The sequence below is a fragment of the Bolinopsis microptera genome, chromosome 3 (assembly GCF_026151205.1).
Source record: "Bolinopsis microptera isolate Bmic1 chromosome 3, MBARI_Bmic_1.0, whole genome shotgun sequence".
NCBI lineage: Eukaryota > Metazoa > Ctenophora > Tentaculata > Lobata > Bolinopsidae > Bolinopsis > Bolinopsis microptera.
In genome coordinates this window covers 14,943,982-14,958,356 of record NC_087074.1, presented here as the reverse complement: position 1 = coordinate 14,958,356, position 14,375 = coordinate 14,943,982, and the positions used below count along the sequence as shown (strand labels likewise).

Sequence of the window (14,375 nt, the reverse complement as noted above, 5' to 3'; positions counted from 1 at the left end):
TCACACTGTACTTTGCTGGAGCTTTGTACCACTTCCGTGCAGTAGTGATTACCATTCGGCCTAACCCACCGTTCAACCCCGAGACCCTCATGCCTATTGAATGGGAATACGCCGACGATGGCGATTTTGCAGACGAGGATGAGGAAACTCTTAAAGAAATGCTGCCCATATGTAAGGAGATCCTTGAAGAATGGAACCTGTTTGTGAACGAGGACAAAACAGAACATGTCCACTTCTACATTGCAGATAAGGACGAGGTAGACGCCAAAGGTGAACCCGTGAAGAACAGAGAGCCCTGGCGCAACACTATTTCTCTTGGATCCAAGCTCTGCAGTAAGGCTGTTATCTCTCGCCGATGCATCCTTGCTTACGTTGCCTTTGAGAAATACAGCAAGGTATGGGCAGAGAAATCCCGCATTTCTCTTCCTGTAAAAATCAAGCTGTATGAAGCATTTGTTACCCCTGTTTTATTGTACAACTGTAACAGCTGGGCAGCTCCACAGAACATTATCAATAAAGTTGATGTGTGTCAACGCAAACATCTAAGACGTATCATCAACATGACTTATCCCCGCATCATCAGCAACAAGGACTTGTATGCTCGTTGCAATGTAACTCCACTTTCAGAGAGAGTTCATAAATCCCGCTGGAAAATGTTTGGGCACATTCTTCGTAGCGACTGCAACTCACCACCACAACTAGCTCTAAATTTTGCTGTTGATAGTATGTCAAATATGAGGGGAAGGATTGGTAGACATCAATGTAATATTTTTAAAACTATTTTAGACGATTTGAATAAAAGAAATATTAATTTGAATAATAGTGACGACTTGACAGACTTAAGGTATTTAGCCTCGAACCGCCAATTGTGGAGAAATTTATTTTAAATTTATTTTAAATTTGATTAGTTCGATAATTTCAGTTTTAAGTTCAATTTTTTGCATAATTTTTGATTTTGATAAGTTCAGTTTTAAGTTCCATTTTTTGTGTTTATAGTAAGTTTTCAGTTCTACGAGTCTTTTAAGTAGACTTATCAGGTCTTTAGGATGTTCTTAGTAACTACTTTGGATTTGTGTAAAGTTTGATAATAATATACTATGAAGACGGCATAAATCCAGATATTTTGTTATACGATTTTTATATTTTCTACGCTGTCGAAGAGAGTCAGCAAAACAGAGCAAGGGTTCGTAACAAACGTTCGAACGTTGTAATTCAAATTTTGAATGGTGAAAAGTATTGAAGTTTATATACAAATCAGTTGATTCTCTCTGATCAGAGATCATATTTTAACAAATGGTCATCGCATCACAAGTGAAGTGGTCCCATAAAAAATCACCAATTGCAGTTTGCTCAGAAATACGTCAGAAATCAGTGAAGTGTCGTCAACACGGAACAGATAGACTGAGAAGCAGCTGTACCCGATATTTGAATGTACTCCGACAAGGAACTTGTCTCCGCACCTTTCCTTGCTCTCGTTGTCGGGCAGTTCTGTTTTCCATCACACACCTACAAGCTCAACCATTGATCCTTGGCTAAAAACCACCCAAAAAAGGGTTTTTGATCCAACTTATCCGGGAACATCTGCCACATGTATTTCATTACCTTGAAGTAAGATGATGGTATTTAAATATTTATTCTATAATAACTGTTTTGTTGAAAGAAATTATACACCGGAAACAATGGAAGAATAAAATTAGTTAATCATTTCTCTGTCACACCAGCTTCAACATCTAACTAGTAAAAGTAGGCTATAATGAGCAAGAAATATTTAACTTTCAACATGTAATATGCGGCTAATAAACAATCGTCCAATCATTACACTTCATTAACCTAAAGCTGTCGAATTAGAAATTTGTTTATACTTGCATATTCATATATTGATATTGCTATTAGTATTACGACTTGCAGGATTTCCAGAATTTGCTAATTTCAATCGTCAAATAGGACATACATTGTACATTGTACAACCACGCGGTTTCATCGAGGCTGAAGTGACATATTCAAACTCTAAAATAAACAAACCCGCGGCATAACTGCAGTTGGCTGTAATACAAATATTTAGTCAAATATGCCATGAGACTAAGAGTTACTCATTTGTATTGATGCGTGCTGTCTTAGTAATTTATCAAGTCTAAGTGCTAGTCTACCCGCCGTTTTCTTGCTGGCTTACGTTTTTTATATACCTTATCGGACGTTATTCGACCGGACATTGCGTGACCGGACATAATTTTGAACACAAACATCAAAATTAACGCTAATGTCCGTTCAATAAAGTCTCGTAACTTGGTAAGGTAGCAACAGTGTAATACAACTGACAAACAAGTTAAAACAGGCTTTATTATTGTCCTCAACTATTTAATCAGTATCTAAAACTTTACCTGAAGCTTTTGTTGACACTTATGATGTCATCTTTCTCGGAGACCTTACAGACGATAATACTAGATGTGGGGGCCTGTTCAACTAAAGTAGGCTACGCAGATATAGGTACAAATTGGAATGTTATTTATTTAATCAGCAGATATAGGTACAAATTGGAATGTTATTTATTTAATCAGTCTTGTTCTAATACTCTGCTATAATATTGATTAATGTTAACATCGGATCTATTGCTCCAACGCTGGTTACAAGTTGGTGACAGTTATTGCTTTTTATTTTCCCTGAAACTTGGCTGATTTTATTCGATGTACGAATAAAATAAGTTTGGTAGAATGTCCTCAATAGCGGATTCCTTGGTACCACTCTCCTGGATTTAAGCAATATGCAAACGTGTCCACGATTAGTTAATTAATTTTCAGTTGGGTGTTGTTCTTCCACGTTTAAATAACCTCCTCGCAACTTTGAGAGACTGAGAGTTCAACGTCACGACCAAATCATAGCGACCTTTAATATTAAGAAGATTTACCCGCCCCCGCGATTAGTTACCTCCCAGCTCACAGCTGTCAGATGTTTGGACAGACGTGGTTACCTTTTTAAATATAACGAGGAAGCAATTATCTTCTCATGTAACCTACATCAATAAATATATTGAACATATATTATATGTATAACATATAATTATATGTATAAGCATATCTTCATTCTCGATTTTTGTGCTATTGATGGAAATGAATATGATGATATGGGGCTTCAAGTTGTCTAAATATTACTTGCAATAATTTCAAACTATATCCAGATACAGAGGACCCGGAGCCCCAAGCTGTAGTCCCGACCTTAGTGGGTGTGCCCATCAATCCTGATATCCCCGTGATGGGATGTAAGAGTTACTTTGTGGGGGACGAGGCTAGAAAGATCCGGGGCTCTCTCAAGTTGACTAGACCTATCCGGGATGGCATTGTCAACGACTGGGATGCTTTTGAAGAGGTTTGTCGCATCTATGGTAATGAATGGTATAATCTATCACTATGGCATATCTTAGTATATCTGATATTTCTTGGTATATCTGATATTTCTTGGTATATCTGATATTTCTTGGTATTATGATTTAGAAGTTAAGTATTTTAATAACTTGATAACGTGAATAATCCATAATATTATGATATAAAATACATTGAATATAAACCGTTGTGAGACGTTGTTTATCTCTCAGATATTGCAATGTGCGTTCATGAACGAGCTGAGAGCAAATCCTGCTGAGTCATCTGTTCTATATGCTGATAAAATGTTCAGGTATGAGGTCCGTTAAAAATACAGGTGCCTTATAATTTGAATAAATAAAACTGTAAACTGCAGTTAAGTAGTTTGATTAAAGTGCTAGGAAAGTAGAAAGTCAAATAAGTTAAGTAGCTAAATTAATTAATTTATGCGGCGTTCATCCTGTCTAGAAACTTAGAAACCCAGAATATTTACCATATAAGCATATTATATCGGTGATCAAATAGTTAAATGTGACGATGTTTGCACCTTTTGTAATTTTGAGTTCTGTAGCTTTATGGTTATAACCTGTATATTTATAATAGCTATATGGTTATAATGCATATATTGCTATAAATAGTAATTTAACAACAGTAATATGTATATACATATTTTATAAATTACTATTGTTAAATAACATCTTAGCGGCATCTAAATTACTATATATAGTAGTTTTGTCGCTAAGATGTGATGTCTGCCCAACTGGTTATTAGGCAGTTTATTAACTATAGCATTATAGTGAACAATATAATAATTTATCTTTCACACCGAGGTACTATCCTCTCAATTAAATATAATAGCCCGCTAGACTCTCTTTAATCAAGCAATTCTAGGGAGTAATGTGTTTTTACAACTAATACATTTTGTTTCTGTTCCACCGATTCCAAAAGCCAGAATTCGATCAATTTACTTAAAAACAGCGCGAAAGATAACTTTGGATCTATCAGTGGTTTAATCGCTATAAATATTTAAAATATTCGATCAAATATTTAAAATATTCGATCAAATATTTAAAATATTCAATAAAATACTTCAGTCCAAGGAAGCAGAGGGAGCGGATATGTGAGATGATGTTCGAACAGTTTGATATTCAGGGCTACTTCGTGGCCTTCCAAAGTCTTCTCCCAATGTTTGAGTGAGTACGGGTTGAATTTATGCAGCGGAATTAATGAACTTGTATAATGTGTAGTCCATTGTTCCATCAATAATCAATATGTTGCACTTTCATACCTCTTATATATATCTAATAATACCATCTGAACTGCTAATGTAATATAACCTGCATTTTAATTTTGAAACCCAACAAACTGCATATTATGTCCTCACGTACAGATGTTACAATTGATCGCATGAAAGTTCAAGTCTGCGATTCGCATACCATTAGAAGGATAATATCTGACCAGAGCTTGGAAATGACAAGATCTGATGTCGCACTAGTACTACAGTACGCTACCTGGACTGTAGTGCGACACGAACTCAAGTGCGAAAGAGGGGGGGGGGGGTCTTGTCGAACTTCAGGTTTCGCACTACAGTACGTGTCGCACTACAGTACGATTACCAAGTCTGCTGTCTGACACTTACATATATACCAGGAGTTTGACTTAACCTATGTATTTTTATAAACTACGTAATGGTTCATCTATAAATCGATTACCGTTTCCACTTGCAGCAATGAGGTCAACCGAGAAACTGCTCTAATTGTGGATATCGGACATGACATTACGGAGATAACGCCTGTACACGAAGGCTTTGTGCTCATACATCAGGTTAGTTAATCTAACGTAGATACCCTCCACCTTTTATTGGTAAAATGTAGATTACATAATAGTACTGTTTTGTATTTACGCCCAGAATTGAGTTGGAACATTTTTCGATACGGGAATGGGGGACGGGTTCTATAAACAAACAAACAAACAAGTGCTGTTTTAATAACACTGATGTTTTGCAGGCATGCAGAACAAGTTTATCAGGGCGGACAGTGGACGAGAAGCTAGGAGAGCTGCTTACAGAGACTCTTGTCAGTACCAAGAGAGCCACCCTCTCCCGGAGACTGCTCTCCGACACTCTCAACGACCTGGAGCTGGTGCGGGAAGTGAAGGAAGCCTGTTGTCATGTGGCACTTGACTGCAAGGGGAAACGTCGATCGTACGAGGTTGACACGGTTGTGGAGACCTTCCAGCTCCCCGACGGCTCGGAGCTCCTCCTTGATGAAGAGTGCTTCAGGGCCCCTGAAGTTCTCTTCGATCCCAGCGTCATCGGCTCCTCAGCTGTGGGATTGTCGCAGTTGATTTACAACACGATAATGAGGTGCCCGATTGAGACGAGACGAGCTCTTTACCAAAGCATCGTCCTGGTAGGTGGGACTAGCACTATGACTGGGCTACCAGAACGGATAGAACAAGATCTGTCTAATCTAGCTCCTGATAGTGTTCAGATAAACATTGCTATTGCAGAGAACGCGGACACCATGACGTGGACAGGGGGATCCTGTCTTGCTGGTTCTGTCCAGTTTGGGAGCAGTTTGCTAAGTAGGGATCAGTATGAGGAGTATGGGGCTGGGGTAATCCACAGCAAGTTTTACTTTGATGACAAACCGTACCTTCACTCAAAAATATCCTTTTCTTAAGGCATCGTTTGAATTTTTGTGGTGATGTTTTGATTAATTCGATTTTAATTTCAGTTCTTTATACTTATTGCATATCACAACAACATTTTTACATCGTTAAAATAGTTTTTACATTTGAAACGGGAATCAACAACATTATAACAATCAAAAACACGAAACACAGATGGCGATAAATTCGTTCATTGTGAACATTCGTCAAAAATTCACAGTTCTTTTTGAACTGTCCTGCAATTGGGTCAGTTATAAGTCTGGGATAAATATTCATGAGGATATCACATAATATTAATAGAACACTGAAAATTTAAAAAACTAAAAATCAATTAGTAGGCGTTGCTCCTATATTGCTATTTGTCCCGCCTCGATGTGATCGCATTAGATTTCATGGTGAAATTTCAGTCATTACCAGGGTTAAACACTCCGCTACTAGATGTGGGATAAATCGTCAGTGATTGTCAACGCTCCTCTCATCATTACCCGTTACACGTCACTTTGTTAGTGTTCTCTGGCTGGAAGAATCTCTTGTTTTTGGTTTTAGGGGAGAAAAGACCCATGCCGGTGCTCGAGGACTTGTCCTTAGAGCCACCCAGCCCTGGAGAGGCTGGTGTCAGGGTGGTTGCCACACTGTGTCTCCGGTTCCCTCTCGTTCTTCCCATTTCCAGTGGACTTTTCAAAAAATCTGTTATTGAGCTCTTTCTGTCGCCAGACTTTTTGACATTACTCGTTTCGGTTTTCTTTTCATCTCCATTAGATGATTTTTGCAGCTTGTCCTTTAGGAAGTTGTGGATTGTTTCTCCCATACTAGGTCTTCGCTGCTTTACGTTGTAGTAATTGTTTATTGGATCTTTATCAATCTGCGAATAGGTGGTAATTGTTTATTATAGCCCGTATTTATGTCATATATGTAGTGACATTTATTTTAAATCCCTTGTCAATACTTGATCGAACTGGATTGACTGTCTGTCATAAATCGAAATTGATGCGTGCTCCTTTATAATGAAAAGCCTTGAATTGACAGCAAGCTTACTGGGCCATATGTTATTATTATACACGTACCATATTGGATGAGTTTTCTGCTGATTTGGGTGGATCAATTCCCTCATCAGATACTGGCAGCATCAAATGAGGTGATTTCTTCATCTTCCTCTTATTCAAAGGCGATAACATGTTCCTGAGATCAAGATAAAGTGAGAATGATTGCGATAAGTAATGTGTGATTACTCAATGTATCAGGTTTAGTTGTTTAATAAACAACTATGGTAAAGTGACTATCACAATTTCAAACCTGTTCTTTTCGGCAGCCTTCTGAAGGGCCGTCGGATCGACTGATCTTCTTCTAGAGTCCATTATCGAAGGCAGGGAACTCTTTCTTGGGGTGGTTAGTTTTTCAACAAGAAGGCAGTATGTTGCGGCATACTTTGTCGGTTTTTTGCCCCTTAATGAGTTGATAGTGTCGTTGTAATCGATCCCCATGTTCACCAGAGTCTGGGTTGAGTTGTGATTAATTGTGTGTCATGTTTACGATAAAATAATAACTTGAAACTAATGACTATTTAATGTGTTAATGACAACTCAAACTTGGCATCTGTCCATCTAGCTCATTGTTTTATTTATAGGTAGCTAAGGGCTAAGATTGGAACTTGTGTTAAACTTCAACTGTTGTAAATATCAAACCAACCTCCAAAGCTACAGAGTCCAGATCCATTTCATTAAAGTTTTCAGCTTTCTTCTTGAATGGTTCCAACATTGGACAGTTATCGTTGACCCATGCATGTTTCATCAATGTGTGCATCCCGATCCTTTCCTCTTCCTTAGCTACCAACAGCTTAGACAGTAAGTCTTGGCATTCTGTGTGAATAAACTAGTAAACTTCCAACGGTTCCGGACCATATGCAAAATATTCCCACCATCTGGCTAAAAACTTGCAAACTTACCCTTTACTAAAATTGCTGGGAACAACCTTCATTGCGATGTCTGCGAACGCAGTTTAAAATACCTAGCAATCTGACCAACCCTTACTGTAATTATTTGGAATCTTGTTTAACTACATTTTACCAAAATACGAAAATAGCTTCGAGCCTAGTTTAAGATTAAACTGCCAAACCTTTACTAAAGTGGCTGGGAATCTTTGCCCCCTTCATGATCTTCTCGTGTAGAGCAGCAATGTTTATGGGTTCCACGTGGAAGGGCAGCTGTCCGGTTAACATGGCGTACAGGTTTATACCTCTGAAAGTGCATATGTCAGAAAATGATTTGTTGTAGCGAGCCTGATGGATGATAATTAATCACTCTACAGTCTACACTCGACTGTCACGTGATCGAGACAGTTTTTCGCCTATATCTCGTCAGGGGAGCATTTTAACCCTATGTCATGGGGGTGATTCGGAATCAGCGTCCAAAAATACATCGATTGAAGTTGGTTTCAACTGTCGGGGGCCCTTTTAGAACAATCTCGAAGATCGACTGTAGAGTGATTTAGTACGCTCGGAGCCTGATACATGACACCTGTTTTAATGTACCTAATGAGATGCACGTACGTCTAAATGACCACCTATTTCTCTATCACCTGGATGAATTACAGATCATCTGTTACACTAGGACATGTTATGGCAATCTGTTAGTTTTACCGCATGTTGACAGAATAAGAATTTAGGTGTTCGTTGTGCAAACGGTGAATTTTATAATTGCCTGCAATATGTGGACTACTTTTTGGGGTGCAGTATGTTAATGAGTTAATGTTCATTAGTCATGATGACTCATAAATTCATAAATATTGATTCGTTCTGCCCCATTAGTATTTACCAAATATAAACGTGCAGGCAAAGCTTGTGTGATATATTGACATATAAAACTGTTCTAAAACCTGTCCCACGACCTAGCTTACAGTCTTACCGACGAGACAGTGCAATAAAGCGTTTAATAACCGTCCGTTGAATATCATTATGGTTCATTTCATATTTCCACGAATATGTTCGTTCATTTCTTGGAAGTTAGTGAACTTCCAAGAAATGATCAGAAGATCTTAATCAGCTTCGTCTGTCAAGCTGGCATAAGATTGTAGACTTTAAAACTTGTGCTGGGTCTGCTCTCAACAGATATAAGAATTACTACCTACTACTAATAGTAGTACTGTGGAAGCGCATATAAAGCAAAAACGGAGTTGAAACGGAGTTACCACCCTTGTAAGATGCAGAAATGCCACATAAGTGTCCTTCATGGTATGCCTATTATAATTATCGTGTCTATAACTAATATTAACAACTATTAGTGATATAAGATATTTATCACCCTTCAAGCGCGACCCACGTAATATAACTACATAGTTTGGCAAATTTATAACGTTACAACGCACACAGTTAACATGAGATATTTACCTGGTACAATACACGTAAACTGTTATAAACACGAACTGATTGTAAACTTTAAAAGAAATATAATGCCGTAAGAACGTACATGCTCCAAATGTCAACTGATGGTCCGTAAGGATTTTTACTGAAGACCTCAGGAGCTGCGTAGGCCGGGGATCCACACTGGGTACCAAGAAGTCCGTTCTTGCCAAGGCTGTTACTCAGTCCAAAATCTGTGGTGGTTTTAATCTTTTAATGATTTTGATACATGGGGTATGGTTAAATTGAATTTTAAAATATTGAAAAACTTGTTTTCATTTCTATGTTTTCATAATTCAAGTATCGATAACGAACCTATTATTTTGATGTTTTTGTGTTGATCCAGTAAAAGGTTTTCCACTTTTAGATCCCTGAGAATAATGCATCAATAAACTAATAAACCACGTCAATGTCTTGTGTGATACTAATTCTACCTATGAAGCGAGCCAAGTAGGCTGCAGTACTAACAAGAATTGCGCCTGTTTTTTTCGTAGTGGCAAACACTAGATTTTCATCCAATGCAAGCTCTGATTAGTTCACTTCATAATATCATGCTTAAGATCCGGGAAACCACTTGTGATTCAAATCACCAAAAATCCACAAACAGGGTCCCATTACCTGTGCACAATTCCCATACTATGGAGATACTCCACTGCAGAGATAATCTGGCGGGTGTACTTCTGGGCCTCCTGCTCGGAGAGGCGCTTGTTGTTGCAGATGTGTGTCATCAGGTCACCTCCTCTCACCATCTCCAGTACTAGATAGTAGTGGTTCTCTGTCTCCATCACCTTGAGGTTAACATATTTGTACAATATATTTACCAAGCATAGAGATGTACATTGCCGAAGTAAAAAATATCTACATATCTACATTAATTTTACCAAACCTAGAGATGTACAGGATCAAGTTCAGACATATTATGTAAATATAATAATGTATAAATTATAATATAATAAAGTCATTCAAAATGCAAATCTTTACAAAAGACCTTGAAACACCCTGTCCATCGAAAACATAAAAGGTAGATGTATATTTTGTTTATTTTTGGAAGGCTTGCCTCGAGTTAGTTACATTAATTGCTTCAAAACTTCAATCTACAGAATGAATTGTATCTCATTAACACCTTACACTGAGCTCTCTGGAACTATGTTAGAGAATTAGCTAGTGTTATACACTGTTATACACTGTTATACACTGTTATACACTGTTATACACTGTTATACACTGTTATAGATTTCTTGGTATATTCTTATATTCATCCCCTTATTTATGTATTACTACTAGTATTACGCAAAGACAAATGAACCATACTTATTTACAAAGTAAGTTTGGAACTATTCAATCAACGTCGGCTTACTCTATCAAAGGAGTCGTATAAATCTTCCATGGATTTGCAGTGCTTTAATTTAAGTTTTAACACACAAAGAATTTTCCACAACATACATATCGGTGGGTATTTGGTTGCTAGAAAATCGTACCAGCTACCTTTTTTCACAAACATAACCACAAAAATATGTGCAGTCTTACCTCATACAACTGAACAATATTCTCGTGGCGTATTTTCCTCAGAACATCTGCCTCCCTGTGCAAATTCCTCATCATGTAGTCTGTTTCCTTCAGCTCAGTTTTGTTAATTACCTTCACCGCCACCTGAAATTATCCCATACTTAGCACTGTTTTTAATGTTGGCGAATAAAATATACCTCAGCAGACCTTATTTGGGCATCACGTGATCGGACATAATTTTAGGACCACGTGATGTCTGACCAATATTATATCGGCGATAAGGTTAGTGAGATGGGTCATGTAAGAATCATAACAAACATTATGAACATCATGTTATCTGAATAGTGAATATTCAATCCCAGAATTTATAACTAAAACTAAAAGTGCTGAACAATCTGAATACATACCCGCATGTTAGTCAGTATGTGAATTCCCTCCTTCACTTTAGCAAAGCTGCCTTCACCTATGCTCTTTCCTATGATGTACCCGCCCACCTTTTTGAGCCGGTTCTCTTCATCGTAAATATCGTGAGCTGGCAATCTTGGGACCTCTGACTTCACCTTTCTTGGACTCATAATCAGCTGAGTGCAACTTAGATTAACCTTGGTAACCATGGTAACCATGGTAACAAACACAATAACCAACTTCCGCCAAACTTCCCATCAACGAAAGAGTAAAAACAGTATTTCTAAACCCCACGCACATACCAACAATCCACACTGTCAAGGGTACAGATTGCTGGGATATCAAAGAAACATAATATTAATAACATTGGGGGGCCCGCTATCAGAAACTACAAATGAAGCGTAACAATATGATTTAAATAGAGAGAAGGAACAGCCTTATATAGTTTATATATAGTTATATAGCGCATAACGTACAATACAATGCCCACTGCTCGCTCTACGGCGACAGGTTATTATAGGATTCGTAAAGAGATTGATTGTGTATAGTTGTTGATAGGTAGGTGACTGCTGGGCGAGGAAGCTAGCCGTGTCGAGGAAGTTGGCCGCTAATTTAGGTATTACTAAGAGATGACAAATCAAAAAGCTGAGTAATAAACCCGCGTCACGTTCCTTGGGTTTGTTCATTATACTTGGTGCGTTGTTTTTCTACCGTAGCTATAATTATATGTGTTGATTGTTCATTACCTGATCTGTGAAATTATCTTGCTGTCGCTAAACTAAAGAATTGAATTCATCGACGACGAACAGATTAACAGAAAATTAATTGGTTTTTTTCCACTCCCCTTTCTAAGAAAATCTGGAATATTTCTGGTATAAAAATACCCAAAACCAATGTTTTAAATATCGTATCAAAAGTTTCATCTAAATTTGACAAAAATGGCTGAGTTAGAAGCAAAATACCGTGTGACTATGCCCATATTTGGGGATACGCACAAATTATGTTTGATTACACTTACAGCCCATAAATTGGTAAAATATAAATAATTTTGGATGTGACAAACTTTGTATCAAAGGTTTACTTGAACTTTAAATTTTCTGTGATTAATAGCTCAATAACTGTTCATATATGGATTCTGTAACCACAAACTTGGGACTTTGGTTGTTCTTCTGTAAATTTCTACTTTATTTTGAAAGCGTCTTAACTCTTGGTCCACAAATATGCAAAAGTGTGCTTCCCGGAATTGATTGAAGTCGAACTCTGTGAGATAAATAACTTTATTTAAAAACAAACGTTTTACTTACTACGATAAAAACTGGCAGAATGCCTATTTACAAATGTTTTTTGATTAGAAGCATACTGATCGGTTCGTCTTTTCCTAAGCAGGCTTGAAACGTGTTAATTAATTATACGATAGTTTGTAGCATAACAAGCAACACTAAACTTAATCAAGCTGATAAGAATTGCTACGAAATGATACAATGGCTCCCAGGCTCCGCACATTATCATTGTACGCCCACATAAAGGTTTTAGTTGGCTCACTTCGTTGTCTCACTTCGCAGTGACTCGTAATGAGAACTCCTTGTATTTGACATATGCTTCTCATTGAGAAGCATATGTCAAATACAAGGAGTATAACGTAATAAAATAAACAGCGTGACACCGCATAAGACCGCTAAGTAAAAAGGATGTATAAATTATGAATTAAACCCTTCTTCTATTATCACCTAATTTATGAAACTACAGAAAAAATTCGTAAAATGTTTCGAAACTTTCTGGGAATCTAAGTTGGACTCATCAATATATCTCTAAGTCTAACTCCGGAATTTTTCGTGCCATTCTGACAAGAATTACGTGAGTTATTCAAGGGTGGCGTGAGGTCAATGTAATATAATGGCCCACCCAGTATGTTTAGATACCAAGATACACGAATGTTTGAGTCAATCTGTAATTAAATAATTGATGAAGCTATTGTTAGAGCTCATTATAAATAATAAAAGTATACGCAATGAAATTCATAAATATTTATGGAACATAATGTTATATAACTATAGCAGTTTTGAAGAAACCGAACAATAGGGTAGACAACTTTAGGGTTTGAGCAAACTCGGGCTCCTTAGATACTGCCAAAATACGTTACCTAGGTCCTAGATATTGCTTTGAGACATAGACCGTTAACTTGTAGTTTCTTAAAGCTATCAGCCAGACACGATTTAACAGCGTCAATATTTCTGCTTCATAATAATACGGATTAGAAAATATAAGTTGTATAAGAACTGGGGATAGATAAGAAGATATAATAACTGTACGCTATAAATACTGCAGGGGTTGACGCACCAGTTGTGACTTGTAACTTTATAACCGTCTGTGCCCACTGCTAGCTAGGCTGGATCTGTGTGTACTGTGATGCGACCTGTCTCAAAAGGTACCCCGCTGATATCTAAACGTAACCTAACGTCTACAAACAGCGAACTACTCCATCATTTGGTAACCTATAACGGCTACTGAACATTGCGATTAGGCAGATGATCTGAGTGGTGGGATTTGTAAACTGGAACCAGAGGAAGTGCATCAAATATATCAATAAAGAATAAGCTATAAAAATATCTTCGAACATTTAGTGTAGTGACTTAGTGAGTTGACATAATTATTAGTAATTTGTAATGCAAAATTCGACAGCCGTGGACCATGTAGACATTACTAAGCCGAATAATTTGCTGAGTCTTAACTTAAGGGGTGGGGGCTCCAGTCTGAAACGGGGGGGGGGGGGGGGGGGGGGGTACAGCCTGAAACGCTTCTGAAATATTAAAATAGAAGCATTTCTCTGCCCTTCCATAGTGAAAAAAACAATACAATTATAAGAAAATCAAAAGAACTGTTGAAAATATTGTTGAAGCGTGTTCTTCGAGTGATTGGCTACAAAACAAAGATTTGTTTAACAGTATATAAATAAAGCTATAGTGCTAACTTACAATTTCAAATTGAATTGCCTCCTAGGATACAAAGCACCAAGTACCTAGGCCACAAAGCTGAATTAGAAGTGG

The 14,375-nt window shown here is 37.4% G+C and overlaps 1 protein-coding gene across 1 annotated transcript; it reads right to left on the bottom strand.

Annotated features, from left to right (window-relative positions):
- Positions 1–6,127: 6,127 nt before the first annotated feature.
- LOC134812655 (hormonally up-regulated neu tumor-associated kinase homolog A-like) lies at positions 6,128–11,503 on the bottom strand. Its single transcript, XM_063820151.1, has 10 exons — positions 11,334–11,503; positions 10,948–11,070; positions 10,039–10,208; positions 9,736–9,791; positions 9,488–9,614; positions 8,139–8,260; positions 7,713–7,882; positions 7,320–7,519; positions 7,091–7,205; positions 6,128–6,888 (listed from the first exon to the last, which is right to left on the bottom strand). The coding sequence occupies exons 1-10, from the start codon at positions 11,499–11,501 to the stop codon at positions 6,508–6,510; spliced, it is 1,632 nt and encodes a 543-aa protein (XP_063676221.1). The 5' UTR covers positions 11,502–11,503; the 3' UTR covers positions 6,128–6,507.
- Between the last annotated feature and the right edge of the window lie 2,872 nt (positions 11,504–14,375).

Excerpts from the sequence above, each read along its gene's own strand:
- LOC134812655 (XM_063820151.1), bottom strand. The coding sequence starts at position 11,501 with ATGAGTCCAAGAAAGGTGAAGTCAGAGGTCCCAAGATTGCCAGCTCAC. Across the intron at positions 10,209-10,947 it reads ATATTGTTCAGTTGTATGAG|GTGATGGAGACAGAGAACCA; the intron begins GTAAGACTGCAC and ends GTTAACCTCAAG. Across the intron at positions 7,206-7,319 it reads AAGGCTGCCGAAAAGAACAG|GAACATGTTATCGCCTTTGA; the intron begins GTTTGAAATTGT and ends TCTTGATCTCAG.